The following is a 27,069-nucleotide window of genomic DNA, read 5'->3' on the forward strand; positions in this document are numbered from 1 at the left end:
GCTGGTCTCCGGAGTCCCGGGACATGATTGATGGGGCGCTCTCAATCAATTGCAGAGCCTGCGCTAAATACATGTTATATTTAGCTCCCAGGAGTTACGGGGAGTCGCTTAGGCTGACTCAGACTTCAGCCCTGGGTCCTAGAGTATCCTCAGGGGAGCTGAGCGGAACTCGCAAAGTCCCTTCCCAGATCCAAACCCTGCCGTGGCACAGCTGTCTCCCGACAACAGACTCCTCCCCCTCACTCTTGGATTCCATTCGCTCTTCGTTTGGACACTGAGTGTGGCTCTGGGGGTTGTGACCGGTCTTCAAAATACTTTTTAAAAGATTAAAAAATAAAATACAGGGTCTCAAGCACGTGTAGCCCAGGCTGGCCTTGAATTCAATATGTAGCTAAGGAAGGTTGGTCATAAGATGCTGATCCTTCTGCCTCCACCTACCAAATGCTAGGATTATAGGTATATGGATGCTGGACAAACACACTACCAACTGAGCAGCATTCCCAGTCCGGCAAAATAAATTACTTCTCATTCTTTCTCTCCCCTACCCTGCGTGTGTGTGTGTGTGTGTGTATACATGGTTATGAAAGCCAGAGGCCAACCTCAGGTGTCATTCTTCAGGGCTATCTACCTTGCCTTTTGATACCAGATCTCTCACTGGACCCTGGGGCTTCTAGGTTAAATGAGGCTGGCTGACCAGTGAGTGAGCCCTGGGGAGCCACCCACCTGTCTCTGCTTCTCAGCCCTAGGACTGAGCAAGCAATCACCATGCCTAGCGTCTGGTTTCATGTGGTTGCCAGGGATTGAACACAAGCCTCAGGCTTGTATAAGGAACACATTTACCAACTAAACCATTCCCCGAGCCCCTCCCCCAAGCCGCTCAAGATCTAGAGAGTCTCTGAGCAACCATTATCACCATCTCACAGGTGAGGGAAACAGAACTCTGGAAGTAAAGTGGTCCTTCAGGACCAACCTCACATAGCAAATCCCAGATCCTGACAAGCCCATATAACTCAAAGGTGACCCCACCTCTGGCCCTGTGAGCTGTCTGTCACACAGGATCAGAAGCAGCTCTTACCCCCAATCAGCTGACACTTGGCTCGAAATTGTGTGGCAAGTAGGAGTATGGATCCTGCGGTGATGTTTCCAAGGACAAGAGAGAACTTGGTCTTGCTGTGGCCTGGGCTGAGCTAGATGCGTCTGCTGCTGGTGCACAGGCTCCAAGCGCTCTTTCCTAGCAGGCCCGGTGGTGTGCTAGGATGTTTGGTTTCAGTCAAGCACGCCTATAATCCTAACATCCTAGCTGGCAGAGGCAGGTGGAGCTCTATCTTCCAGGCCAACCTGGTCTACAGAGTGAGTTCCAGGACAGCCAGGGCAACACAAAGAAACCCTGTCTCAGAAAAAAAAAAAATGATGTTCAGTTTCAGAAAGGAGCAGGGTGCTCAGCGGGTGGTTTTCCTTGTGTGCCCCAGGCTCCTGACCTGTGGTCAGTCACATCTATAGCATAACTCTTGGGGTGCGGAGAGCTGGACACACCGGCCCGGCTGCAGCTCCTTCCTTCACTTTCCTCCAACATCAATGTTCAAGTCCAACAAGCCTGGATTTGAGTTCAAGCTCTGTCCTCACATGTGGTTTATCCTGGGCAAGTCTTGACCTCTCCCTGCCTCAGTTTCTTCAGGAGGAAGAGATGGGTTAGTAGGCACAAATGCCCACAGCCCAGCCTGGCACTACGGAAGGCACTGTGTGGTGCACGTCTGCTGCCCCCTCTTCCTCGGGCAGGCTGCCCATGCTCCAGTCTAACAGACCCTCAAGATCAGGTCACTGTGGTTGCTGCCAAAATCACCGCCCACCGCCTCTCTCTACCTCCAGGTCATCTCAACTCAAAAGATGCCCGTGGCTATGGCTCCTGTTTCCATGTGACAACTCACAGGGCCAGAGTCTGAGTCCGAGCCTTCCTCTGGTAGCCCTAACAAGCTAGGCCCAGCACCTACTCTCAGTGGGTGAATTAAGGAAACAAAACAACAATGGAGAACAGTAAAGAGAAGATATATAGTCAACAGGACCATGTTGGGGGAGGGAGTGACTGCCGAGCTCATCTGGGGGTCCAGACACAAAATTTAGGTTTAAATGAAGGTAAGACATGTGTGTAACTGAACTGTCCTGACCATGGTGCAGTCTATAGCCCTGACTCCTCATCCCGACTCTGTCTCTCCTGAAAGGTGGTCTGACCTGTTGTCGGGACTGTGTGAGCTCTGTTTCCCGGAGGCACTGCCCTCTTTCTTCTCCCAGCGTGAGATTCCTGGGGAAGTTCTAGTTCCTCAGCAGGGTTTCAGTGGTCTGATAGCCAAGGGGAGAGTTTGAAAGTCTACAATATCTTCATCCCTGCAAGGCTGTCATATTGGTTACTTTCTGATCCTGCAGCCGGTCCCTACTCTCTGGAAACTAAAGCAGAGTGGGCCTCAGCCTGCTCCGGGCCTCCAGGCCTCCAGGCCCAGAGTTCCCAAAAGTGCAGATCCAATCTCACTGACAGTGCTGGAACTGTCCCACTGGGTGATGGACAGGCACTTGGAACCAGTTACACAACGAGCTTACTTGGGCCCCGGCGAACCTGGCAAGTGCCAGTGGACATTTCTACCATTCTTCAGCGCACGCACGTACATTCCAACCCCCAAATATAAGTTATTTTTTAAAAAGTGTTTAAAGGGTGAGAATGGGAGAGTGGGGGTAGAGTGCTTGCCTAGAAGTCGAGTCCCCGAGTTCAACCCCCAGCACTGAATGAACCAAATTTCTTCTCTCCCAGGAAAAGTTACACAGCAACATCCATAGCTGGGACAGGCGGATCTCCAGGTCTACCTGCTCTAGTAAAGTTCTAGCCAGCCTGGGCTGCACAATGAAACACTGTTTCAAAACAGAGAGAAAGAGAAGCAAGAGAATTGTTCTTGTTTTTAATCCAGCATGGAATATTCTGACAGCTCCATAGCCCAGCCTCTGATGCCCAGGCTCACCTTGAACCTCTCTGCCCTGCCCTGCCCCCTCTTTTCAACCCTTCTGGATTTGTCCTAGGTCTGGGTCACTGGTGCCTAGCAGGCACACAGGCTCCCACTGCCTGTGGTCAGGCAGAGGTCCCCACACTCTGTTGCTAACTAGCCTGAGTTCAATCCCCAACACCACATAAAAACAAGGTGTGGTGTAGCCTAAAACCCCAGGCCTCAGAAGGCAGAGGCGGGGTGTGTGTGTGTGTGTGTGTGTGTGTGTGTGTGTGTGTGTGTGTGTGCAACTGACATATCTGGGCCTAGTCCTAGAGAATTCCACCCAAGTCTGGCCCTAGGGCCCATCTTCCCCTCCTCCCAGGGCTTCCTGCCTTCTAGGCATGACTTGCCTATTTAAAGTAGTAGATCCTACACACAGTTGCCTAGATAGCCTAGGGACTGCCACTCTCAGAGCAAGGAAAGCGATCACTGGGGAAAGTAGGCTTTTCTTTACCACCCTTGGTTCCTTCTAGAAGCTTCAGGCCTATTCGAGTATACTCAGGAATGAAGACTCTGTGTGTATGTGTGCGCGCGTGTGCGTGTAGCCTGTGTGCTCCAGTGTGAAACACTGAACTCAGGCACAGTCCCATAATACACATCCCACAGTGCTCAGTTCTGTGTTCTCACCTCGCTACCTGGTAATCACCGTGAGTGGAGGAGAGTCAGCCAAGAAGTGCCAACCCCAAACCCCTGAAACCCACACTTGCTATTTGTGATCAGAAAGTTAAAAACTGTTCAGTACTGGGGCTGTAGCTCAGTAGGTGAGGTTGCCTGAATGCAATCCCCAACATCACAGAAACCAGGCATGGCGGCACACCCCTGTGACTGGGATTGTAATTACTTGGGAGGTGAAGGATAAGATGTTTAGAGTCCTCCACGGCTGGTCAGAGAGTGTTCTCTGAAGATCGTAAAAGGTTCCAGCCTATGAAGGTCCTCCCTGCTGTTGGACTTTGGAGAAGCCTCATGAAAAACAGAGAACTCTATCCTCTGAAAGGCTGCCCCTGGACTGCCTCCTGCTCCTGGGAGCCTCTTCAGGGTTTCTTGGCTCCATTGGGTCGGCTGGTTCTGAGACAGGAACTAGGGAAGTTCTAAACTGCTGCCTGCAGCAGCTGGGGATTCTCTTTGGCATCCTCTACTGCGTGGGTAAAGCCAGATTCTTGGTTTTGCTGCTGAAAAGGAGTTGGGACGGTCAGGTCATCTTTGGCCGCACAGCGTGTTTAAGACCAGTCTAGCATACGTGAGTTCAAGAATGTAGGTTAATAGAGGGGAAAAGGGTAATATTTACCATCGCAAAATACACAATTTTGGTGGCTTCTGCCTTTGCCTCTCATATAGTTGCTAAGTATTTAAGTGAGGTCCTAGGGTGGTCCCTTAGGTGTGTTGGGCTGGGTATAGCTGATAAAGTGAAACCTTTGCAGAAAAAGTTGGGATCTTGTTTTTACTAAAAATAAGTTTATAGTCAAAAAAAGGTAGAAGCTGGGTGTGATGGTACACACCCTTAATCCCCAGCAGAGGCAGGAGGATCTCTGTGAGTTCAAGGCCAGCCTGGTCTACCGAGTGTTCCAGGACAACCAGACCTAGATAGTAAGGTCTCAAAAAAATTTGATGTTTTTTTCTGAGACAGCGTTTCTCTGTGTAGCCTTGGCTGTCCTGGAACTCATTCTGTAGATCAGGCTGGTCTCAAACTCACAGAGATGTGCCTGCCTTGACCACCCAAGTGCTGGGATTAAAGGCGTGTGCCACCACTGCCTGGCACTGCATATTTTATTAATCCTGCTGGATTCTTGACTCTCCCACTGAAAGGCTTTAATCCAGTGATTCTCAACCTGTGGGTCATGACCCCTTGTGGGGGGTCACATGTCAGATATCCTGCATATCAGATATCCACATTCTGAGTCACGACAGTGGGAAAATTACAGTTATAAAGGAGCAACAAAACAATTTCATGGTTGGGGTAACCATGACATGAGGTTATTAAGGGGTTGCAGCATCAGGAAGGTTGAGAACAGTTGTTTTAACCAGACTTCAAGATGAGGGGTCTTATTTCCTTTCTGTGGGCTTAAAGTTTCTATGTTTCTATCCTTGCACAGATGTCTGTCTGGAAAGACAGTCAGGCTCAGGGTCAAATCAAACTGGACATATCTGAAATTCTAGGCTATTTAACAGCCATAGGTTTTCTTTGGGGGAGGGGAAATGTTTAATTCAAAAAGCTATGTAGCCAGGTGGTGGTGGCGCACACCTTTAATTCCGGCACTTGGGAGGCAGAGGCAGGCAGATCTCTGAGAGTTCGAGGCCAGCATGGTCTACAAGAGCTAGTTCTAGGGCAAGTACCAAAAACTACAGAGAATTCCTGTCTTGAAAAACAAAAACAAAACAAACAAAAATAATGTAAGAGCCAGTCATGGTGACTTACTAGCTTTTAAACCACGGATTGCTGCGTCCCATGAGAATGCTCCGCCATATCTCTCTAGGAGCCCCATGCTGTGGGTGTGGGTTCCCATTGACTTGCCTTGGGAGCTGAGGCCTCCAGTAGTTCAAGGACTTTGAGAAAGCCTTGGGCATAACAAACCTTGAGATAGCTCAGCTGATTGGGCTACCTAGACCTGGGAGATAGAGAGGGAAGGAGATGCTAATTCCACCAGGTGAGAATAATACCACTACCACAATTTTTTGAACCAAATTTAGAGCAAGCTTTATTAAATATTGGCCAGGACCATGGATTCATTCAGCTGTTATCTTACACAACAGCTCCTAGCATTCCAGGACATTGTCTGTCCTTGAGCAAGTGGGACTTACTGCTTAGAGGCGTTTTATTTTGTTTTACAGATCCCTTACGCACAGAACTTTAAACTTAAAACATAATGTTAGCCATCACAGAGACAAGGTAGAGCCAATGACACCCCTTTTCAACTCCCTGAAAGCTGACAGACACATCTTGAAGGAATAGGCAGGCATCAGTGAGGGGAGCTCTCCCTTCAGTGCCTGTTCATTTCTGCTGATGCCATCAAAAGAACTTTCCAGACCCTCGAGTGAAAGGAACCGGAGAACTCTTTTCTTTTCACCTTGCTTTGTTCATTCGGTCTTTGGATAGTTATGGTTCACTGGTTATGGGCCTGTTCTGTAAACTAGGGGTTAAAAGAATATTTGCTTGGCAGTGTCCAGAGTCAGCAGGGTTGGAATCACAATTGCAGGACACAAAACACCCTGAGTTTCTGTCTTTATCTTTGAACTAGTTCTTATTTTACTGGGTCACCCCAAGGGAGCAAGAGCTCCTGTCAATTTTTTTTTTTTAATTGGACGGGGCGAGGTAATGTCAGACCACAAGGTAAACATTAAAAGTGTGGCCAAGTGACTTCAGGGCACAGGTTTGTCCAGGGTTTTATGGTTGTTTTCTCTATGATAAAATTAATGCCAGACTGCAAATGCTTAAACCCTCAGACACCTCAGACAAGCACTCTGCCCCATCCAAACACAGTGGTGAGTCCAGCAGGAAGAGCCAAATGATGCCAAAATAAGACAAGCCTCTGCCCTGTCCCAGAAGAAAGACTCTATGCTGCTCCTGGCTCATCTCATGACAGTGGCTCAGAAAACTGATGTTTGCAAAGCACTGCCCTCCCCTCAAACTACAGACTAGACCCTAGGTCTCCTGATTTCCAGCAAGCTGTCCTGCAGCCCCCAGAGGACACATACACATCACTGCTCTGACCAGATGTGGTCGTGGTAATTCTCAGTCCCTCAGTCTCGGTGGCAATGAGGTCTCAAGGGACCTCTAGGTGCAGGACAGTGGGCCACAGGCTGGTCTGTGTGAGTGGCCCTCGGTGATGTCACTGGGAGTTGTCCATCGGTGACTTCACAGTGGTGTGAATATCATACACACCTCCCCTTTGCCTTAGCTCTGTAGCGTGGCATTTGTCCAGGCTTCACTCAGGTCAGTGTGTGCTTTAAAAAAGCTAATGACAGCCAGGAGTCAATGTGGTGTAATAAGGGGTTTAGTTTTATGAGGAGGAAGAATTACCTTTGTCCATGAAAAGGTGGTTTTCAAGTCAAAATTATGTCATCGGGTGCCTCTCAGACGCTGGCTATGAATGATGGCTGCTGGGGTGGTTTCTTCCCAACAAGGCCAGAGAAGAACGTGCACCGTTGAGGCAGGAAACAGTTCCCACTTGCTCCCGAAATGCTGAACCAGCAGACTTGCCAAAGACTATCCAATCCCAGACCAGAGTCCTGTGCCAAGAGCACAGTTCTCCAAGGGCAGAATGGGAAGATCCCAGAGCCCCCACGAGCCTCAGTTGTGCTAAAAATGCAAGTCTAGCTGGGTGGGTTGCTCCCTATACAGCTGGTGGTAGTGTTTATAGTTTGGCAGGAGTGGTAATCTCCAACACAGCACTGATCAGCTACAGATGTTCACTTCTTATTCATAAATTATTTTCAAGTTTCTTTACATTTATTTATTTTGTCGGGGAGGAAAGGTGAGTACACACATGGTACACCTGCGAAGGTTGGGGGACAAATTGTACAGTCAGATCTCGCCTTTCCCATGTGGGTCCTGAGTATTAAACTTAGATGGTCAGGCTGCTGTGTCTGCCTGCCTGGTGTACATCTGCGCAAGCGCATGCACACACAAACACATACTAAAAAAAAATTTTTTTTTGGATTTTTGAGATAGGGTTTCTCCGTAGGTTTTGGTTCCTGTCCTGGAACTAGCTCTTGTAGACCAGGCTGGCCTTGAACTTACAGAGATCCACCTGCCTCTGCCTCCCCAGTGCTGGAATTAAAGGCGTGCGCCACCACCGCCCGGCTCTAAAAATTTTTTTTAATTTATTTTAAGAATAAACAAAAATTGCCAGGCATGGTGGTGCACACCTTTAATGCCAGCATTCAGGAGACAGAGGCTGGTGGATGTCTGTCCATTCCAGGCCAGTCTAGATGACAAAGCAAGTTCCAGGACAGCCAGGGCTACACAGAGAAACCCTGTCTTAAAAAACAAAACAACAGAAAAGAATAAACAAAAATTGTCTGGGCAATCTAGCTCAGTTGGTAGAGTGCCTGCCGGTCTAACACGCACAAAGTTCTGGGTTCAATCCCAGCCCTGGGAGGAGAGTTATGAAAAACAGGAGAATTAGGTCAACCTCCAAGAGTTCAAGGCCAGCCTGGGATGTAGGGGGCTATATTTTAAAAAGCAAGCAAGCAAACAAACAAAAAAAAAAAAAAAAAAACCAAATCCTGATCCTAAAATGGCTATTATGTTTCCTATGTTAATCTTCTAAGGGACATTTAGTAACAATTGCATCCACAGCCCACACACAATGAAAGGAGTATTTTACTTGACAGAAGCAGAAAGGTTATTAAGTAACCACTGTACGGGTTTGCAAATGATCACCAAAGATAGGAAGGAATCCCTACCTCTTTAAGTTTCATTGTAGCACTGAAGTATCCAAATTCACCCTGAGGCCTGGGAGAGGCTGTTCATCTAGGGCGGTGGTGGCACTCGGGAGGCAGAGGCAGGCAGATCTCTGTGAGTTCGAGACCAGCCTGGTCTACAAGAGCTAGTTCCAGGACAGGCTCCAAAACCACAGAGAAACCCTGTCTCGAAAATAAATAAATAAATAAATAAAAATAAAAATGAAATAAAGACGGTGCCTCTCCGGGCATAGGTCTTTAGTACCAGCACTCAGGAGGGAGGTAATGACAGGCGGATCTCTGTGAGTTTGAGGCCCGTCTGGTCTGCATGGACTTCTGGGCTATCCAGGGCTAAGTGAGACCTTGTCTCAAAAATAATAATACAAAAAAAATTTAAAAACTAAGTAAAGCCAGTTGTGGTGGCGCACGCCGGTAGGATTTGCTGAAGGAGGCAGAGGCAGGAGGATCACGAGTTCGAGGCCAGCCTGGGCTACACATTTAAAAAAAAAAAACTAAGTAAAGCAGGGCATGGTGGCATGTATTTGTAATTCCACATAAGAAGAGGCTGGGGCAAGGGGATTGTCACAATTCCAAGTCTTCCAGATTATATACATTTCTACATCCCTCCACTAGACAACACCTCTGCCTCCTGCTATATGCTTCACCTGCCAGTGTCATTCTTGTTGGCTGTTTGGAGTATTCCTAATGTTTGATTATTATAAATGATATTAAAAATAACTTCATTTTACATGCAATGGTGTGAGGGTATCAGATTCCCTTGGAACTGGACTTACAGGCAGTTGTAACCTGCCACGTGGGTGCTGGGAATTGAACCTGGGTCCACTGGACGAACAGCCAGTGCTCTTAATGGCTGAGCCATCTCTCCAACCCCATACAGCTCTTTTTAATGTATAAAATTCCATATGCCTTTCAGGCCAGACATTGTAGTGCCCACTTGTAAACCTTGCACTTGGTGTGATCAAGGCAAGAGTCGGAGCTACATATTAACACCCTATCTCCAAAAACTAAAAACAACAAAATAAACCTAGAGGGGGTCCCTTACAGTGGAGTCCTAAAGTGAGCTTGAGCTAGCAAGCGGACTCGAGGTTCATAAGTGCTTATCATACAAGCACCTCCCAAGCAGGGTCACCAGATGGAAGGACATGCATCTTTCAGTCCTTGAATACCTGTTGCCAGATTGTACTCATTGAACATCCTCTCCTGGATATTCCTGAGAGAGTTGCTGTCTTGTTTTGTTTTTTGAGATAGGGTCTCAAAAATCTATGTAAGTCCTCTCTCTCTCTCTCTCTCTCTCTCTCTCTCTCTCTCTCTCTCTCTCTCTTTTCCGAGACAGGGTTTCTCTGTGGCTTTGGAGCCTGTCCTGGAACTAGCTCTGTATACCAGGCTGGTCTCGAACTCACAGAGATCCGCCTGCCTCTGCCTCCCAAGTGCTGGGATTAAAGGCATGTGCCACCATCGCCCGGCTTATGTAAATCCTTCTTTCTTACACAGATCCTCCTACCTATGCCTTCCCAGTGCTGAGATTAAAGTCATATGCCATCACACTGGCACCATCCATATGGTTTTTTTTTTGTTGTTTTTTTTTGTTTGTTTGTTTTTTGGTTTTTCAAGACAGGGTTTCTCTGTAGCTTTGGAGCCTGTCCTGGAACTCCTTTGGTAGACCAGGCTGGCCTTGAACTCACAGAGATCCGCCTGCCTCTGCCTCCCAAGTGCTGGGATTAAAGGCGTGTGCCACCACCGCCCAGCCATTCATATGTTTTTAAATTATGTGTATGCATGTGTGTCCGTAGGTGGGTATGTGCATGTGAGTGCAGTTACCCAAGAAGGCCAGAAGAGGATGCTGTATCTACTGGGGCTGGAGTAACAGGAGGTGGTAAGTCACCTAATTTGACTACTGGGAACCAAATTCAGATCCTTTGCAAGAACAATACATATTCTTTCTTTAAAAAAAAATTTATTTATTTTTGTTTTATGTGCTTTGGTGTGTATGTCTGTGTGAGGGTGTCCAGTCCCCTGAAACTAGAGTTACAGATAGTTGAGCTATTATGTGGTTGCTGGGAATTGAATCTGGGTTCTTTGGAAGAGCAGCCATTGCTCTTAACTGCTAAGCCATCTCTCTAGCCCTCAATCTGTATTCTTTTTTTAAAAAAATATTTATTTATTTTTTATTATGTATACAATATTCTGTCTGTGTGTATGCCTGCAGGCCAGAAGAGGGCACCAAACCTCATTACAGATGGTTGTGAGCCACCATGTGGTTGCTGGGAATTGAACTCAGGACCTTTGGAAGAGCAGGCATTGCTCTTAACCTCTGAGCCATCTCTCCAGCCCCTCAATATGTATTCTTAACTGTGGCACTGACTCTGCAGATCCAAGCAAATGTTTTTTGAAGGATATGAACCACCCATGCATTCTCACTCCCTTCCTACTGTTCTGTGCCTGGCCAGAAGCATCTCTTAAGTTTTTTTGTTTCATTTGGTTTTGTTTGGGTTTTCAAGACAGGGTTTCTCTGTGTAGCTTTGGAGTCTGTCCTGGAACTTGCTCTGTAAACCAGGCTGGCCTCGAACTTACAGAAATTTGCCCGCCCCTGCCTCCTGAGTGCTGGCATTAAAGGTGTGTGCCACCACCACCTGGCTGCATCTCTGAGTGTTATTCTTTTGTTGGGACCAAAGTCATGGATACTTGTCACAAGGAACACTGGCAGAGTGTCTCCAAGAACCACCGAGGTTGGTGTGCAATACAGGCCTGGGTTCAGGCAGGTATTCTGGAAAGAGATGTGGGAGTGGGGTGCAAACAAGGCATTGGGGGTCAGGAGATGAAAGAGGAGGGTATCCTGAGATGTGTTAGCCTAACCAGAATACTGCAAGCATCAGACCAGGGTCTATACACCACTTAAAAAAATGTCATCTGGGACCTATGCCTACCTTTGGTCATTCTGTATAGAATGGGATATGTATAGGGTTGGCATCTCTGTGTGTTTACCCAAGAGCTTGGTGGGTGCAGGGAAGAGAGAACATTGTCACCCAAGAATAGTGCTAGCATCTCAGCACATGGGATAATGATGGCAGCATATCCACCCACCTGCCAAGCTCCACCTCATCAGAGAAACAAGAGAGTGGGTGAGATGGGTATGGCCAAGAAATCTCAAGGAAGTCAGAGAAGGAGTCCCCCAAGAAGCACACCCCTGAGGCTCTATGCCTTTGAGGTGAGGTCTGTGTAGATCCTCAAAGTCCTAATGGTGAGATATTCTGAGTGAGGGCACCCTGTAGATACTGAAGCAGGTACAAGGAAGGGAGGGAACAGACAGGAGCTGAGCTTCTACCTGGGACAAAGCCAAGTCCCACCAACAACTCTGCAAGATAATAGTGAGGTCCCAGACTCAGAGAGGTGCAAAGACTTCCCTAAGCCCCACTTACAAGTCATGTCAAATTCACCTTGGTGCTTCCTGGGTAGCCACACTGGGCCAGGAGCCTGTGGTTCAGCAAGGGCGGGACAGTGGGTACCGCCTGCAATAAGGAAGGGCATTGTCTGTAGATCATAAGCTGGGCTCACAGTTGCCCTGCTTGTTATTATTATCCTGCCCATCAACTCTAAACAAAGGCATTGATAAATAGCCTTCCCTGAGAGCGCTCCTTTGTTCTGCACAATGGCTGTGGTTATGAGCTTTAATGGTGTGCATGGAACATCACATCTGCATGACTTCTGCTGTCCTAGAGGATTCTGCACCAAAATTAATGTTGAGAAACTCCCAGTTCCACTGCCAGGCCCTGATTCACAAGCTTTGCCCCACGTGTCCATCTGGGAATGAGTTTCTTATGGGCCCTAGTCTTTCAGCTAGCTGACCGCTCATCCTGGCTCACCAGGGCTCTGCTAGTTTCAGCACCAACAGTTTGAATGTCGGCCACTCCACCTTGGAGCCTGGTCCCTGGAAAACCCATGGCTTCAGCTGTCATGACATGCGAAAAGAATGTTGATATTACAGGCATCGTGAATGCTAAGAAACAGAGTTTGATTTCCCTGCTATAGCACTTGGCCTATCACTAGCCTGTCAGGCAGGCCCAACCCAGTTGAATATTGAGTATGGCCCTGAGAGAGGCACAGATAAGAGCAGACCTTTGATATTGGGGTGTGTGCCCAGTTTTGAGACATTACAAATAATTGTGCTGTAGCTGCCTCCCTGAACTGCTGGGGTGCTATCTCTTCAGACCCTGACATGTCAGGCATTCGCTGGCCATCCACTGAGGAGCTGTAGATGATTTTGCCCGGCCCTGGTCATCCTGTCCCTTCCTCCATGGAGGCGCTGCCTGTTTACTTCTCACCTGCTGAACCCTGCGCTCTGCCAAGAATGGCTATAATGAAGAAGGCCATCTGCCTACAGATGCCTGCTGTCTCTGAAGAGTGGAGGGGAGTCCTGTGGGACAAGTTGGGATGCACACTGAGTAGGGACAGGGCATCGTCACTCTGGAAAGGAAAGAAAGATCTAGAGGAGGAGTGGGGCTGGAGACACAATAGTGAGTCTAGTTTCTTTTTTAAAAGGAAACTGTTATTTTTATTTATATGCATGTGTGTATGTGTGCCTGCTTGGGTTTGTGTGCACTATGTATATGGAGATACTCCTGGAGGCAGGAGGACATTAGATCCTCTGGAATGAATGACTGGCAGGTATGACTCTCCATGTGGGTGCTGGGAACTGAACCAGAGTCCTCTGCAAAAGCATTAAGAGCTCTTTACCACAGAGCCATCTCTCCAGCCCCTGTGCAGTGAGCTTTCAATGGTATAAAAAAAAAAAGACCCCCGCCTCTTCCATTGTCTGAGAAGGAAGCAAGAGACAGCCAGGGTTTGTTTGGGTTTTCAGGGTGCTCAAGCCAACTTGAAAAGTCCCCAGGAGCTCACTGAACTTCATTAGGAAGAGTAGGGGCAATAGCTAGAAAGATTTGAATGCATCTTTGGGAAAGGGCAGAGCCTGTCCTCAGCCTCCCTGTTCTCAGGATCACTTTGAGAGGACGGCCCTATTCTCTTCCTGGATTTTCTCCCCGTCTCCCTTAGGTGGTTCAAGCTCCCTCCTAGAAGTACTGTCTGTGAGCCCAAATCCTACTGGTCAGCCCAGGGCTTGCAGCCCTTTGAGGACCTCACTCTCTAACCTAGTTGTTGGCCTCTCTCTTCAGTCATGAGGTTTCCTGGTCACCCCTCCATCAGTGGTCTGCTTGGGCCTTGGGTAACCCAGGCATAAAAATGGAGAGATTTTGTGTTTTCATTTGGTGGCCTACTTACCTTCCACACTGCTAGGCCTGATGGAAACTACAAGCTCAAGCCATGAAAAAGGAGGCTGCTCCTCACATAGCCCACAACCCTCTCCCAAAGGAGAGTTGGGCATGGGCAGGTTTCTGTGCCCACAAGACTGGTTTTTGCCTTGTTTAAACTTTTCTAAGCCCAGTTCATCTTCTCTATTATTTCTGAGGTCTCTGTCTCTGCCTTTGAGTCCCAATACTGTCCAGGTAGCTGGCACAACAGAGCAAAAGCCTGAGGCTAGTCCTCCCTTCTGAACACTACTCAAGAACAGGTACATCTGGGGTTGATGAAATGACTGAGTGGGTCAGAGTGCCTGCCACCAACACTGACAGCCTGGGATGCCTGGGACCCAAATGGTAGAAAGAGGGACCTCACTATTGCGAGTTGTCCTCTGGTCTTCAGTGTGCACTGTAGTTTATGCATGTACACTCCCCACAACAGCAACAATGATAGATAAAATTCAATTTGAGCTGGGCGGTGGTAGTGCACGTGTTTAAGGCCAGCACCCAAAGAGGCAGAGGCAGGAGGAAATCTCTGAGTTCAAGGCCAGTCTGGATTAAGTAGTAAATTCTGGGACAGCTAAAACTAAAGCTAAAGAAAGATAAGAAAGGGCCGGGCGGTGGTGGCACACGCCTTTAATCCCAGCACTCGGGAGGCAGAGGCAGGCGGATCTCTGTGAGTTCGAGGCCAGCCTGGTCTACAAAGGGAGTTCCAGGACAGGCTCCAAAGCTACAGAGAAACCCTGTCTCGAAAAACCAAAAAAAAAAAAAAAGAAAGAAAGAAAGAAAGAAGAAAGGAAGGAAGGAAGGAAGGGGAAGGGAAGGGAAAGGAAAAGAAAGGAAAGGAAAGGAAAAGAAAAAAATAAATTTGAAAAAAAGAATGGACACTTCCTTGGGTTCATCTCTTCCTTCCTGGGGCCTGCTAGGGTCCTGGTGGAGAAGTACAGAGAAGGAGAGGTTCAGAATCATTGCATCCAGTCATGCTTCCCCCCTCCCCCGCTCTGCGCAGGTGTGCAGGCTTTCTCTTCCTAGCAGCCCCTCAAGGTGTTTTTGGCCACGACTTGCCAGGAATGCGTCCTGACTCCGGGAAGAGTGCTAACCTTCCCGAAGCCTCCATTGTGCAAGGGCCATCCAGGCACTGTTCACTGCCACAGAAGGAAGAGAGAAGCTTGCTAGCTCTGGGGCTTCCCAGAGGTGAGGCCCACGAGGGTGTGGCTCCAGCAAAAAAATGGAACAGGGCAAAACCCAGCAGAGATGTTGTGCCTTGTGGGCATCACCTGGCACTTAATTATCAGAAGCTGAGCCTTCTATTGGTGCCAGCAGACCCACAGGAACCTAGCAGTGTGTCCCGGCTATCCTGGAAGAGCTCAACAGACGGACAAGATGAGTGTGACCTAAAGATGAATGCTCATCTTCTATGTCCTTGATTCCAGAGAACACACTGAATGGGGAAGGGATTCTCAGCAGCCAGCGGCTCACACAGAAACCCCAGATGCCTTGTCACGTCTAGTTTTGTTGCTAACACTTATTGTGTTCATGTGTGTGCTTTTTACATGTGATCGCCGCAGCGCACCTGGAGGTTCTCTCCTTCCATCATGTGGGTTTAGAGATTCAACGCAAGTGTAAGCTCAGGCTTGGTGACAAGCTCCTGTACCCGCTGGGCCAGCATGCTGGCCATAGTTGTGTATGCCTGGGAGGGGATTGTTTGTATTTTTACTGTTTTGCTTTGCTTTTGATTTGTTTTGTTTTTTTTTTTTTTTTTTTTTTTTTTTTGGTTTTTCGAGACAGGGTTTCTCTGTGGTTTTGGAGCCTGTCCTGGAACTAGCTCTTGTAGACCAGGCTGGTCTCGAACTCACAGAGATCCGCCTGCCTCTGCCTCCCAAGTGCTGGGATTAAAGGCGTGCGCCACCACCGCCCGGCTTTTGCTTTGCTTTTGAGACAAGGTCTCTTTGTAGCCAAGTACGGCCTTGAATTTACGCTTCTCTTGCCCAAACCTCCCAAATGCTGGGATTACAGATTCGCTACCATATCTGGTTTTAGAAATGCTGAGGATTGAATCCAGGGCTTCACGCATGACAGGCAAGCACTCTGTCGCTGAGCTACAGCCCCAGCTAACCCCAGTTACAACAGAACAATACACAGTGACTTCTCTGGGTCAGGTTGAGGGTTAGAAGCTGGACCTATAGCGTCAGAAGCAAATTATGGTTCTGGCCTTAAAGGGGGGAATGGAGGGTCAGGAAGGATGAAGCAGGAAGTTGAAGGTACCCATCTTCGGGACAGTGTCTAGGTGATGGAGCAGACTCCGAAGAGTGGGTCCCAGTGAATCTGTGGACTGCAAAGGCACTAGTGAGGGGTTTTATATAGACAATTTGTAGCCAGTTCTCAAACCTGCTGTCATGCCACTCTACATGAAAGGTGACGTGTCTTAATGCCCACTTGGCTCATGTGTACTGGCATTCAGACTTCAGCCCACTAACTGCCAAGGGTATGGGAAGCAAAGGATAGCCAGGTACCAATGAATCTCAAGGCAAGGGTTACTTTATTGCCAAGTTCTGTGTAACCACAGACCTGTTCCTAAACTCTCCTGGGCTCCGGAAAGTCCTGTCCCCATTTTCACTACTCGGCTTGCTGTCTGGTCCTCTCCCAGAAAGCTCTACCAGGGCTGGGTGAGGTGGGGCCTTGATGCAACTTCATTCTTTATAATAAAAATATTCCAAGACTTCCACACATGCATAGTTGTCTGGTGCTTAGAAGAAATCCTTTGGAGAAGTGCCATCGTCTCTGATGATGCCATCATTGCTCAGAGCAAGGAGGGACTCCCTGGAAGCCGCCTTCCCTGCCCTGGGCACATCATTTGGATTATCAGCACAGGTGGCACACTTTTTGCCTTGGAGGGAGGGTTAGCTTTTTGGAGATGCTTAACACAATTCCAGGGCAAGTCTAGCATTGGTGAGTAATAGCAATGAAACATGATTTTTGATCAAATATTCAGATGTGATTTGATTGCCAGGTGGTAGTGGTACATGCTTTTAATCTCAGCACCTGGGAGGCAGAGGCAGGTAGATCTCTGTGAGTTCAAGACCAACCTGGTCTACAGAGTCAGTTTCAGGACAGCCAAGGATGTTACACAGAGAAACCCTATCTCGAAAAATCAAAAATCAGCAGATAAATAAAATAAAGTTAGGGTTTTTAGAATGGGTCTGAGTTCCATTTGGCCCAACCACCCCCACTTACAGACACTGAGCTTCCACTCCCAAGGAGGGGAGTGAGAGCTAGGGCTCCCCCATGGGGAAGATTAGAGTCCCTAAGAAAGTCAGAGGCAGCCCCAGAATGTAGGGCAGTAACTCAGAAGACCGCTACTCATTCTTAAGTGCCTCTGCACCCAACCAAACACTTCTCACTCCATAGCGGGGTGACATCCAGGCATCAGGCACTGCCCATTTTATAAGGTCCCATTACTTTATTTTAGTGGGCAACGGCTTTCAGGGCCTCAAGATTGCCCCCAGGAGAAAGGGGGCAAGCATTCTTGTGCTGAGCGGTAGCCTAGCCTTTGTTGATTTTTCTCTGAAGGAAAATGGAAAGGGGAAGGGAGGAGCCGGATGAAAACACATTGACGAAAGCAATGGCTCTTGTTGACTAAGAGTGGGTTTAGTCACCGCGGGCCTGTCTTCTTGAATGCAGGTTAGTAGTTGAGTCTTATGACTCAAGTATAGCTCCCTTCAGACCGGCTTTGGGGGCCTCTCCTAGCTGGAGCCTGTCCACCGCCAGCCAGCAGGGCCAGTACCCCAGGAAGCGGCCCCTCCTTCCCTACCTTCTGTCCCCACCCTGACAGTCAGCCTCACCCCACCCCCACCCCCAGGGGAAAGCACAGCCTGCGTTTGGGCTGGAATAGGAATGTCTGGGTGGGTTGTAGGTTGTTGCCTACCATGTGCACAGGTTGTGATAGGGCGATTGTAGTTCATGCCGGATGGCATGGTCTCCGGCCTCCTGGATGAGGACCTGCTCTGCCCCTTCCGGGTAAGGTTTCCAAATCTAAAGCACAAAGGGGATCTCCCAGCACAGAGACAAAGATGTCTCACCTAGTGCTTCTCTGATGGGTGCCAACAGCTCATCTCATTCTTGGGGAAGAAAAGCGTTAAGAGGGGGGTCCCACACCCTTCTCCTGCTCTTCTTGGCATCCAGTGACTGCTCCAGGATTATATAAAAATAAGATAGATCAAGGTGCCCAAGAAAAGAGTGTAGCGCCCATCACGTCTTTGTATGTACATCTCATGACTCATGAGTTCGAGGCCAGCCTGGTCTATAAGAGCTAGTTCCAGGACAGGCTCCAAAGCTACAGAGAAACCCTGTCTCCAAAAACCAAAAACAAACAAACAAAAAACTCCAAAGCAACTTGAGAGCAGAGATAGAGCGTGGATTTCCTCTGTATCTGTAGAAAAGCCAGTGTAAAAAAAAAAAAAAAAAGAGGAAGGGTCTTACTATGTAGCCCTTGGTTGATGGGAAACTCTTTGTGGACTGTTCCTTGTTTTTTCAAGGGCAGCAGTTTCTCTGTGTGTCAGCCCTAGAGGTCCCGGAACTCACTCCGTAGACCAGACTGGCTTTTGGAACTCACATAGAACCACCTGCCTCTGCATCCCAAATGCTGGGATTAAAGGCGTGTGCCAACGCCGTCTTTGGAAAGGGGTCTTAACTGAGAACAAACAAATCATTAACAATGTATACTAGTAACAATGTGGAGTACTATTTGTCTTTGCGGATACTCAATATGTAAGTAGCTAATCAGTCCCGCTTGTTCCCTATCAATGTGACTGGGGGGGGGGGGGGATACAAATCCGTCGTTGAGACTTCCTAAAGCGTGTTGGTTGTAGCTAACCTGAAAGACTACTGATCTAACTCCATCCAATAGAATACAAGGCGCAGTGGGTGGCTCAGAACCCCACAGCCTCTTAACTCGCCCCTAACACGCTTTTGGGTAGAGCTCTTACTTAGATAGAAGACATATTTTAGCATATTAGGCAACTGGTGCCTAACCTCTATGGAAGATGCCTACAGAACCGCTAGCGTGCTGAGCTCCATGCATAGGCATGCGGGGCCGGGAAACAGGATCAGTTTGCGCCGCGACGTCTACATGGGCTGCATCCAACTCACGGCCCATCCATTCGCGAGCCCGCCTGTCCCGCTAGGGAATACCACGCGCAGAAGGCAAAACCGAGAAAGAATTTTGCTAGTCTTCCAGGCCTGGATCCGGCCATGGGGAGTCGGGGGTGAGACGGTGGAGGGAGAGCAGTCGACTAGGTGCGCCTGCGCATGCTCCGGCCGGCTCCCGCCCGCTGCCCAGAGGGCCCTGCGGCAAGCAGGCCGGCCGGACTCGTGGCTCGGTGCGCGTGCGCGGGCCTGCCGCAGGGCGTGTCCGGCACGAGGCCGGGCAGGGCGGGGCGCGCGGGCGGAGGTCTCTCCCCACACACCCCCGGGGCGCAGGTGGGCGGGCACGCGCGGCGCTCCGCCCCACTGACGCGCGCGGCCCGCGCCTCCCGCCCCCAGGCACACCCGGTCAGGGGTTGGCCGCCGCGGAGCCCCCGGCCCCTCCCTCGCCCGCGCCTCCCGGCCGGAACCGATCGCGGCTGGTTTGAGCTGGTGCGTCTCCATGACGACGTGCTCAGCGTATAAGTAGCGGCGCGGCGCGCCGTCGGGCTTTGTCAGTCCCTGCAGCGGCCGCCGCCGTCCGCCCGCCCTCAGCCAGCAGCTCGGCGCCACCTCGGGCCGGCGTCTGCGGCGGGCTCGAAGAGGCGGCTGACGGGGCGGCGGCGAGCGGCCGGACGCTCCTCGGAGTTCGGCGGCGGCGGCAGCGACGTCTCCATGGGGCTGGCCGTGGGCGTCGGTGCGCTGTGAGGTGAGCGGGACGCGGGAGGGCTGGGTGGCGCCACGTGTCGCGAGGCCCCGACTGCGGTCGCCTGCAAGGGGACACGTGGCCCGGGGCCGGTGACCTTGCTAGCCGCTGCCCGGAAGGCAGATGCTCCCGGTCCGTGGCTGCTAGCCCTCGCGTCACCTCCGGAGTTCTCCCGGCAACCGGGCTCGGCGCTCCACCGGCCGGCGCGATGATGGAGGGCAAGCCCCGCGGCAGGTGCAGGGGAGCGCGGCCGCCCTGCAGTTAGTTCCCTGCCGCCTTTAGTTTCGCTACGTGTACAGAGCAGAGAGTCGATGACCCGATGTAGAAGTTGCTAGACCTAAATTTAGTCCGGGAGTCACTGCTGATGGATGCCCACCGTTTGTGACTTGGAATTAGGACTCCTTGAATGACTTGGTGGTTTAGGAAAAGTCTGACTCCCTGCTGGCCGGCGTGCACGTTTAGAAGCCCGGCTTAGAATCATCAGTAACTGGCAAAAGTGTGGGGAGCTGAGCCTGTCTGTGAGAGGACAAAGAATGCAGCGGTTTTTATTCAAATCTAAGATCGAGCAGAATTTGACTGGTGGAATTCTTTTTGTTTTAATTGGCTTGTATCTCTACTAGATTTACCTACCCTCTTGTGTTAATTCAGTCAATTATGACTTAGCTACGCCCAGTGCAAAAAAAAGGTGTTGGGAAACATTTTTTCAGATTTTATGTATTTAATTATTAAGGAAAAAAACCTTTAAGAGATGCAGAAAGGTAAAAGTAATTGGCATCTCAAAGAAAGATTTCCAGGTTTAAGCCTGAAGGGTGCCTGGAAAATACTTAAGACCGAAAATTACAGAGTTCCGCCCCGAGCCTATTCATCAGTTGTAAGTGGTATACGCATAGGCAGACGTGAGTTGGCTGGCGCTGGTCTCTATACTTAGGAGTGGTTTAGGCAACTAATGAAGTTGACAGTGCCAAAAAGTCTCATTAAATGGAGAGGCTTAAAGCGTGTTTTTACCGTGCATGGATTTGGATTTATGGCAGGCTTGTCACCCTGGGCCTCTCATAGTGTCCCATGCTAGAGCAAACTGGCTCCTAACCATTGCCCAGCCTCTGTGCCTGTAGGCTGTTGGCACTGAATTGGGTCGTACAGTGGAAAAAAGAAACCTTTACCTGGCCCCTGCCTGGTGTCAGTTTCATAAGACTAAGACAAACTTTTATTGTTCGGTGTGATGATTTTAGTATTCATAAAGTTAGCCAGAAATCCTACCATATGGTTATTATCCATAACTAAGCGAAAGGCATTTGAGGACAGTTGGATTCACTGAGTGCTCATTTGGTAGGCAATACAGGCTCTATAGAGTACCGATTTCTGATAACAGTAACTATTACAATATACTGTGTGGATTTGAACTTTTTTTGTTTTTTCGAGACAGGGTTTCTTTATAGCTTTGGAGACTGTCCTAGCACTAGCTCTGTAGACCAGGCTGGCCTTGAACTCACAGAGATCCAGCTGCCTCTACTTTACTGAGTTCTGGGATTTTTTTTTTCTGGTTTTTCGAGACAGGGTTTCTCTGTGGCTTTGGAGCCTGTCCTGGAACTAGCTCTGTAGACAAGGCTGGTCTCGAACTCACAGAGATCCGCCTGCCTCTGCCTCCCGAGTGCTGGGATTAAAGGCGTGCGCCACCAATGCCAGTATGGCATGGAAGTTTCCTTATGGAAATTTGTTGGTGGATTATTCACTAAAAAATCATTAAGCGTAACTTAGTCCAAGTGGAAAATGATGTTTACAGGACTGTGTGTAATTATTGTAATGCCGTTTGAAATTTCTGAAGAGCTAGAATGGCTCGGAAATAGAGCAGATAGGAACAATGACAGCCAGTGGTCTACGTGCAGATAAACTTCTGAAACCCACATGCTGTTTGAAGAGGGCTAGGGATGGAGATGCCCTATGTATATGGAGCAGAGCCGTGGTGTTCATTGTGGAATCTGCAGGGTTTGGGAACTGTGGCTCACCTAGGCACTGGGATTCCCACCCATCCCACTGATCTTCCTGTCCTGGGCGATTCATTCCGCCCGCTTACTCTGGTATGCTGTTGCAGTGTCTAACCTTTAATGGTAAGATTCCAAGGGAGATACCAACGTCTGTGTTTCTGTTCATAGACTGCTTCCACCACTCTAAGGAGACAGCGCTCAGAGTTCCTGGATAGCTCGCCTGGTGAGGAGCTGGCAATAATTTAATTCCATCTCTAGTTTTTTTGTGTGTAAGTATTCAGTTTATCCTTGTGGGTTTGTGTTGAGTCACTGCTAAGGCTGTGAGCGAATTCACCCTCACTTGCTCTATTTCAGAGGCACATCGAAAACCATGAACAACTTTAAGAAGGAAGAGTTTGACTGTCACATCCTTGATGAAGGATTTACAGCTAAGGACATTCTGGACCAAAAAATTAATGAAGTTTCTTCCTCTGTAAGTATGAGAAGCCCTTGTCCACCGCTAGGCTGAGTTCCTAGCACAGTGGGAGTGAGCATGTCTTGATGTCTTGCCAGAGACTTTAGCTGTGGTTTGTCCATCAGTGTGATGGTCATGCTGTGTCAGTGACCGCTAACAAGAATAGGATCAGATGAAGGAAGGAAAGGAAAAGAGAGTTTTTAGGGTGGCACTGCAGGACTGCTCATGAGGTCCCCAAACCCACTCTCATTCCAGGATGACAAGGATGCTTTCTATGTTGCGGACCTGGGAGACATCCTGAAGAAACATCTAAGATGGCTAAAAGCTCTTCCCCGCGTCACTCCCTTTTATGCAGTCAAAAGTAATGACAGCAGAGCCATAGTGAACACCCTAGCTGCAGTCGGGACAGGTTTTGACTGTGCAAGCAAGGTAAGCCTGCTCTTTCTTTCCCCAGGGCAGACACCAGTGTGTCTTGGGCAGTGAGCATTAATGGGCTAGGGTGGGGCACACGCAACATGGTTGCCTTTTCTTCCAGACTGAAATCCAGTTGGTGCAGGGGCTTGGGGTGCCTCCAGAGAGGATTATCTATGCAAATCCTTGTAAACAAGTGTCTCAGATCAAGTATGCTGCCAGCAGTGGAGTCCAGATGATGACATTCGACAGCGAGATTGAGCTGATGAAGGTCGCCAGAGCACATCCAAAGGCAAAGTGAGTCCTGAGAGCGAAGGCTGGCCACTCTGTCCTTGCACATCGTAGAACTGGGCTAAACCCTGGGTTAGTCAAACCACAGGGTGGCACCCATTCCTAGGACTTATTTGATGTACTTCTGTCTAGGTTGGTTTTGCGGATTGCCACCGATGATTCCAAAGCAGTTTGTCGCCTCAGTGTTAAGTTTGGTGCCACACTCAAAACCAGCAGACTTCTCTTGGAACGGGCAAAAGAACTAAATATTGATGTCATTGGTGTCAGGTGAGATCTCAGTGACATAGTTAGCGGCTGAGTCATTAGACAGTGCCAGTTTTCTGGGCCCTTCTCATTTTGAGAACTAATGAGAAAACCAGCATCCTGTTTCTTTTGATTTCAGTTTCCATGTGGGGAGTGGATGTACTGATCCTGAGACCTTCGTGCAAGCCCTGTCAGATGCCCGCTGTGTCTTTGATATGGGAGTGAGTACATGTGACTCATTAGTGGAGGGACTGTCTAGAATAACTACTCTTGAATCTAGAATTAGCCTTTTGTAGGAGTCTTTTCTGTATAACAGATTTAAACCCATCTGCTGTGTGCATTTTTATTACTTGTTATGAATCTGGCAGTCTGACTTCTGAATTTTTCTTGGTTCTAGACAGAAGTTGGTTTCAGCATGTATCTGCTTGATATTGGCGGTGGCTTTCCTGGATCTGAGGATACGAAGCTTAAATTTGAAGAGGTAATTTGCAGCGTTAACCTATAGAGACATAGCAAGTTCCATTTTGGTGTAGTATAGAATCTAAATGTTTACTGATACCAAAAGGAGCCAAACATGAAAGTAAATGTCCTGGCATTGTGTTTCCACTGACTTTATTGTTTTGAGCCAGAATCTCATTTTGTAGTCAGGCTGGCCCTGAACTTGGAATCCTCCTGCCTCAGCTTGTGCCTTCATCCCTGGCCCCCATATATTTTAATGTTCAATCTCTTAGAAAGTGAAGCCATTGTCTAGAGCTTGTGCTGCTGCTTGTACAATCGTGAGGCAGAGTGGAAGGGTTTTTATCTTGTTGGCATGCATTTCTAAACAATTATTTTGGCATGTGGCCCCTATTATTATTTTGTACTATTGTTTAATAAAACAGTATCCATAGTGTCTTGAAATGATAGAGACAAGTCCCTAGCAGAGAATGGGAAATGAAGCAGGCTGGTTTCCATAGAGATAAGATGTTACATGATGACACCTGCTGGTGCCGGCTCCCAGGCTCATGTCATGTCCTGTCCTTTAGCAATGTGATCTTTCTCTTCTGTGTAAACTGAGTAACGAGTGGCTACACCTTTCTCTCTCTTAGATCACCAGTGTGATCAACCCAGCTCTGGACAAGTACTTCCCCCCAGACTCTGGGGTAAGAGTCATAGCCGAGCCAGGCAGATACTATGTTGCATCAGCTTTCACACTGGCAGTCAATATCATTGCCAAAAAAATGGTATGGAAGGAACAGACAGGCTCTGACGATGAAGATGAGTCAAACGAGCAAACCTTCATGTATTATGTGAATGACGGCGTGTATGGATCATTTAACTGCATTCTGTATGATCATGCACATGTGAAGGCCCTGCTGCCGAAGGTAAGTTCTAAGCATGCTCTGTAGCAGTGAGAGTGTTGGGACAGGATTCGGGAATATTGAGGAGCAATGTCTTCATACAGAGACCCAAGCCAGATGAGAAGTATTACCCGTCCAGCATTTGGGGACCAACGTGTGATGGCCTTGATCGGATCGTCGAGCGCTGTAACCTGCCTGAAATGCATGTGGGTGATTGGATGCTCTTTGAGAACATGGGTGCATACACTGTTGCTGCTGCGTCTACTTTCAATGGGTTCCAGAGGCCTTCTATCTACTATGTAATGTCGAGGCCAATGTGGTGAGTGCGATTGTGCATGCTGTGTTTCTCCCAAGCATAGATCTCTGGATTGTTCAGCTATAGGCTGAGGGAGGAGGATCAGGCGAGGATTGACCTTAACTGTAACTTGAAGCTAGCCTGTCTCCCACCCAATAAGGCATCTTGAATTTGAGCTTGGTTCTTGTCTAACTGACAACAAATTGTTTTACCTTGAATTAAATACAAATGGAAGAGAATTCTCTAATACTGGTCTTGAGACTTTTCATGGGAAAGTTCTTAGATCTAATAGCAATTAGATCCCTTTGCAACTAGAACATTAAGAGTATTCAAGTTAGCATATGCCACCCACGATTTCCCTGTTAAGGAAATGGTACATTGAATTGCTTCCTAGTGCTGTAGTGACCAGGGGTGTGCTGTCAGAAGACCCTGGGAGGCTTCCGACTTGGAGGGACTTGGATTTTATATGCCACTTCTTTGTTTTCAGGCAACTCATGAAGCAGATCCAGAGCCATGGCTTCCCACCAGAAGTGGAGGAGCAGGATGTTGGCACTCTGCCCATGTCTTGTGCCCAGGAGAGCGGGATGGACCGTCACCCAGCAGCCTGTGCTTCCACTAGTATCAATGTGTAGATGCCATTCTTGTAGCTCTTACCTGCAAGTTTAGCTTGAATTAAGGGATCTGGGGGGACCATTTAACTTAATTACCGCTAGTTTTGGAATGTCTTTGTAAGATTAGGATTGGCACGGATGCAGTGTGGAATGCTAGGAGGAGATGGGTCACACTTACCTGTGTTCCTATGGAAACTTTGAATATTTGTTTTATATGGATTTTTATCACTTTTTAGACATGATACTAACGTGTGCCCCTCAGCTGCTAAGCAAGCATTTGTAGCTTGTACATTTGGCAGAATGGGCCAAAAGCTAATGTTGTGACCCATTTTGGAAATAAACTGTCTTGAAATAATTGGGCATCAGGGAATGTTTCCAAGTTTCCCTTAAAGAAGGTGCACACTTCCTGCACAGGCTGCTGTAGTCACAGCACAGCAGAGAAGGAAAGGGTGGATGGGATGAGGCCACACCCTCTATACACAGCATGAGTCTGCTTAGCCAGCCCTGAGTGTGTGTACCTGGCTGTGAAGTCGGTGCCCAGAACCTGTTGTTGAGGAATGCCATCCGTCTGACCTGATGTCCTGGCCACATCTTAGGCTCTTTGAACCTTGACTGCAGAAACCCGGAATGTTCCTCAACCCTTGGCTTGGCCTGCATCACCACCTAGTAACAACTTGGAAGTATCATACAACCAACTTCCTGTAATAAATTCAACAGCAACTACTGTGTTGTAAATCTTTACCTTGACCATTGACCTTTTATAATCTTTACCCAATTTACACATTTCCTGTGAAGTGTGGCAGACTCTTAAACCTGTAGCTCAGGAGAGATAGTCATGGCCTGGAATCCCAGCACTGGGGTCTTGACCAGTTTTGGCTACACAACAGACCTACATCAAAAAGTTCTGTGTAGCCTGAAAGCCATAGCCCTGTGAGCACCTGGAGGGGGGGCAGTTGCCCACAGGGCTAAAGCCAGCTAGTTTGTGCTGCCTGTGCCCTTCTACTCAAGTAAGCGAATCCCAACCATCAGCTGCCTTCAAGGTTTCCACTACACAGACATGGCCAAGCATCTCCTGCCCCAGGCTCAGGGCCGTGGCTTTATTTGCCAAGTTGTGAACTTTCTTGGGAGCCATCAAGATTGGGGCTGGAGAGATGGCTCAGAGGTTAAGAGCATTGCCTGCTCTTCCAAAGGTCCTGAGTTCAATTCACAACCATCTGTAATGGAGTCTGGTGCCCTCTTCTGGCCTGCAGGCATACAGACAGGATATTGTATACATAATAAATTATTTTAAAAATTGTGGCTGGAGTTGGGAGGGAAGAAATAGAGCAAAGCCACTGGTTATGGGTAAAGAAAGGTTCAGGTGGTACCCATGCCCATAGCCGCCTGTAGCATCACGTGGGAACTTGATTACAGCAGTGGAGAGGCCCCAATCCAGGCTTAGGTTGTTGGTAACTAAGATAACTGCAAAAATTAAGGTCTCTCCAGCTCCTTTGGCAGAAATACATTTTCCATAGATGAAAGTTTCAAAGATAATAGACCACATGACTACTGAAAGCACTGAAGGCAAGGGACAGATGGGAGGACACCAGAAGAGGGCTCATTTTCTTCAGGCTGAGCTCCATTCTATATAAAGGTGCAGGCTGCTGGGAAAGGGCTGAAAGCCTGTGGGGTTTACGGTTTGTACAACTTGATTTTGCTTGTTGTGCAGCCCTAGCTGGCCTAGCATTGGTTAATATAGATCAGGTTGTAGCATGTGGGTGCTTCATGCCTGAAGAGACTAGGAGAGCCTCACAGAACCTGGGTCTTCTGCAAGAGCAACC

General features: G+C 48.5%; 1 protein-coding gene and 1 non-coding gene across 3 annotated transcripts; both read left to right on the top strand.

Moving 5' to 3' along the window:
• Positions 1–19,489: 19,489 nt before the first annotated feature.
• Odc1 (ornithine decarboxylase 1) lies at positions 19,490–25,990 on the top strand. Of its 2 annotated transcripts, XM_075984058.1 has the most exons (11): positions 19,490–19,625; positions 21,773–21,873; positions 21,959–22,076; positions 22,314–22,487; positions 22,594–22,766; positions 22,893–23,027; positions 23,143–23,224; positions 23,401–23,484; positions 24,092–24,367; positions 24,448–24,662; positions 25,126–25,990. In XM_075984058.1, the coding sequence occupies exons 3-11, from the start codon at positions 21,975–21,977 to the stop codon at positions 25,268–25,270; spliced, it is 1,386 nt and encodes a 461-aa protein (XP_075840173.1). In that variant the 5' UTR covers positions 19,490–19,625; positions 21,773–21,873; positions 21,959–21,974; the 3' UTR covers positions 25,271–25,990. The 2 variants fall into 2 exon arrangements, with proteins under 2 accessions (XP_075840173.1, XP_075840174.1); XM_075984059.1 differs by lacking the exon at positions 19,490–19,625 and having other exon boundaries at positions 21,771–21,877; positions 21,961–22,076; positions 25,126–25,419.
• On the top strand, positions 20,631–20,764 carry LOC142856615 (small nucleolar RNA SNORA42/SNORA80 family). The gene has a single exon (XR_012911663.1). It is a non-coding gene; the product is annotated as a small nucleolar RNA SNORA42/SNORA80 family (small nucleolar RNA).
• Positions 25,991–27,069: the final 1,079 nt, after the last annotated feature.

Source organism: Microtus pennsylvanicus, chromosome 8 (assembly GCF_037038515.1).
Source record: "Microtus pennsylvanicus isolate mMicPen1 chromosome 8, mMicPen1.hap1, whole genome shotgun sequence".
Lineage (NCBI taxonomy): Eukaryota > Metazoa > Chordata > Mammalia > Rodentia > Cricetidae > Microtus > Microtus pennsylvanicus.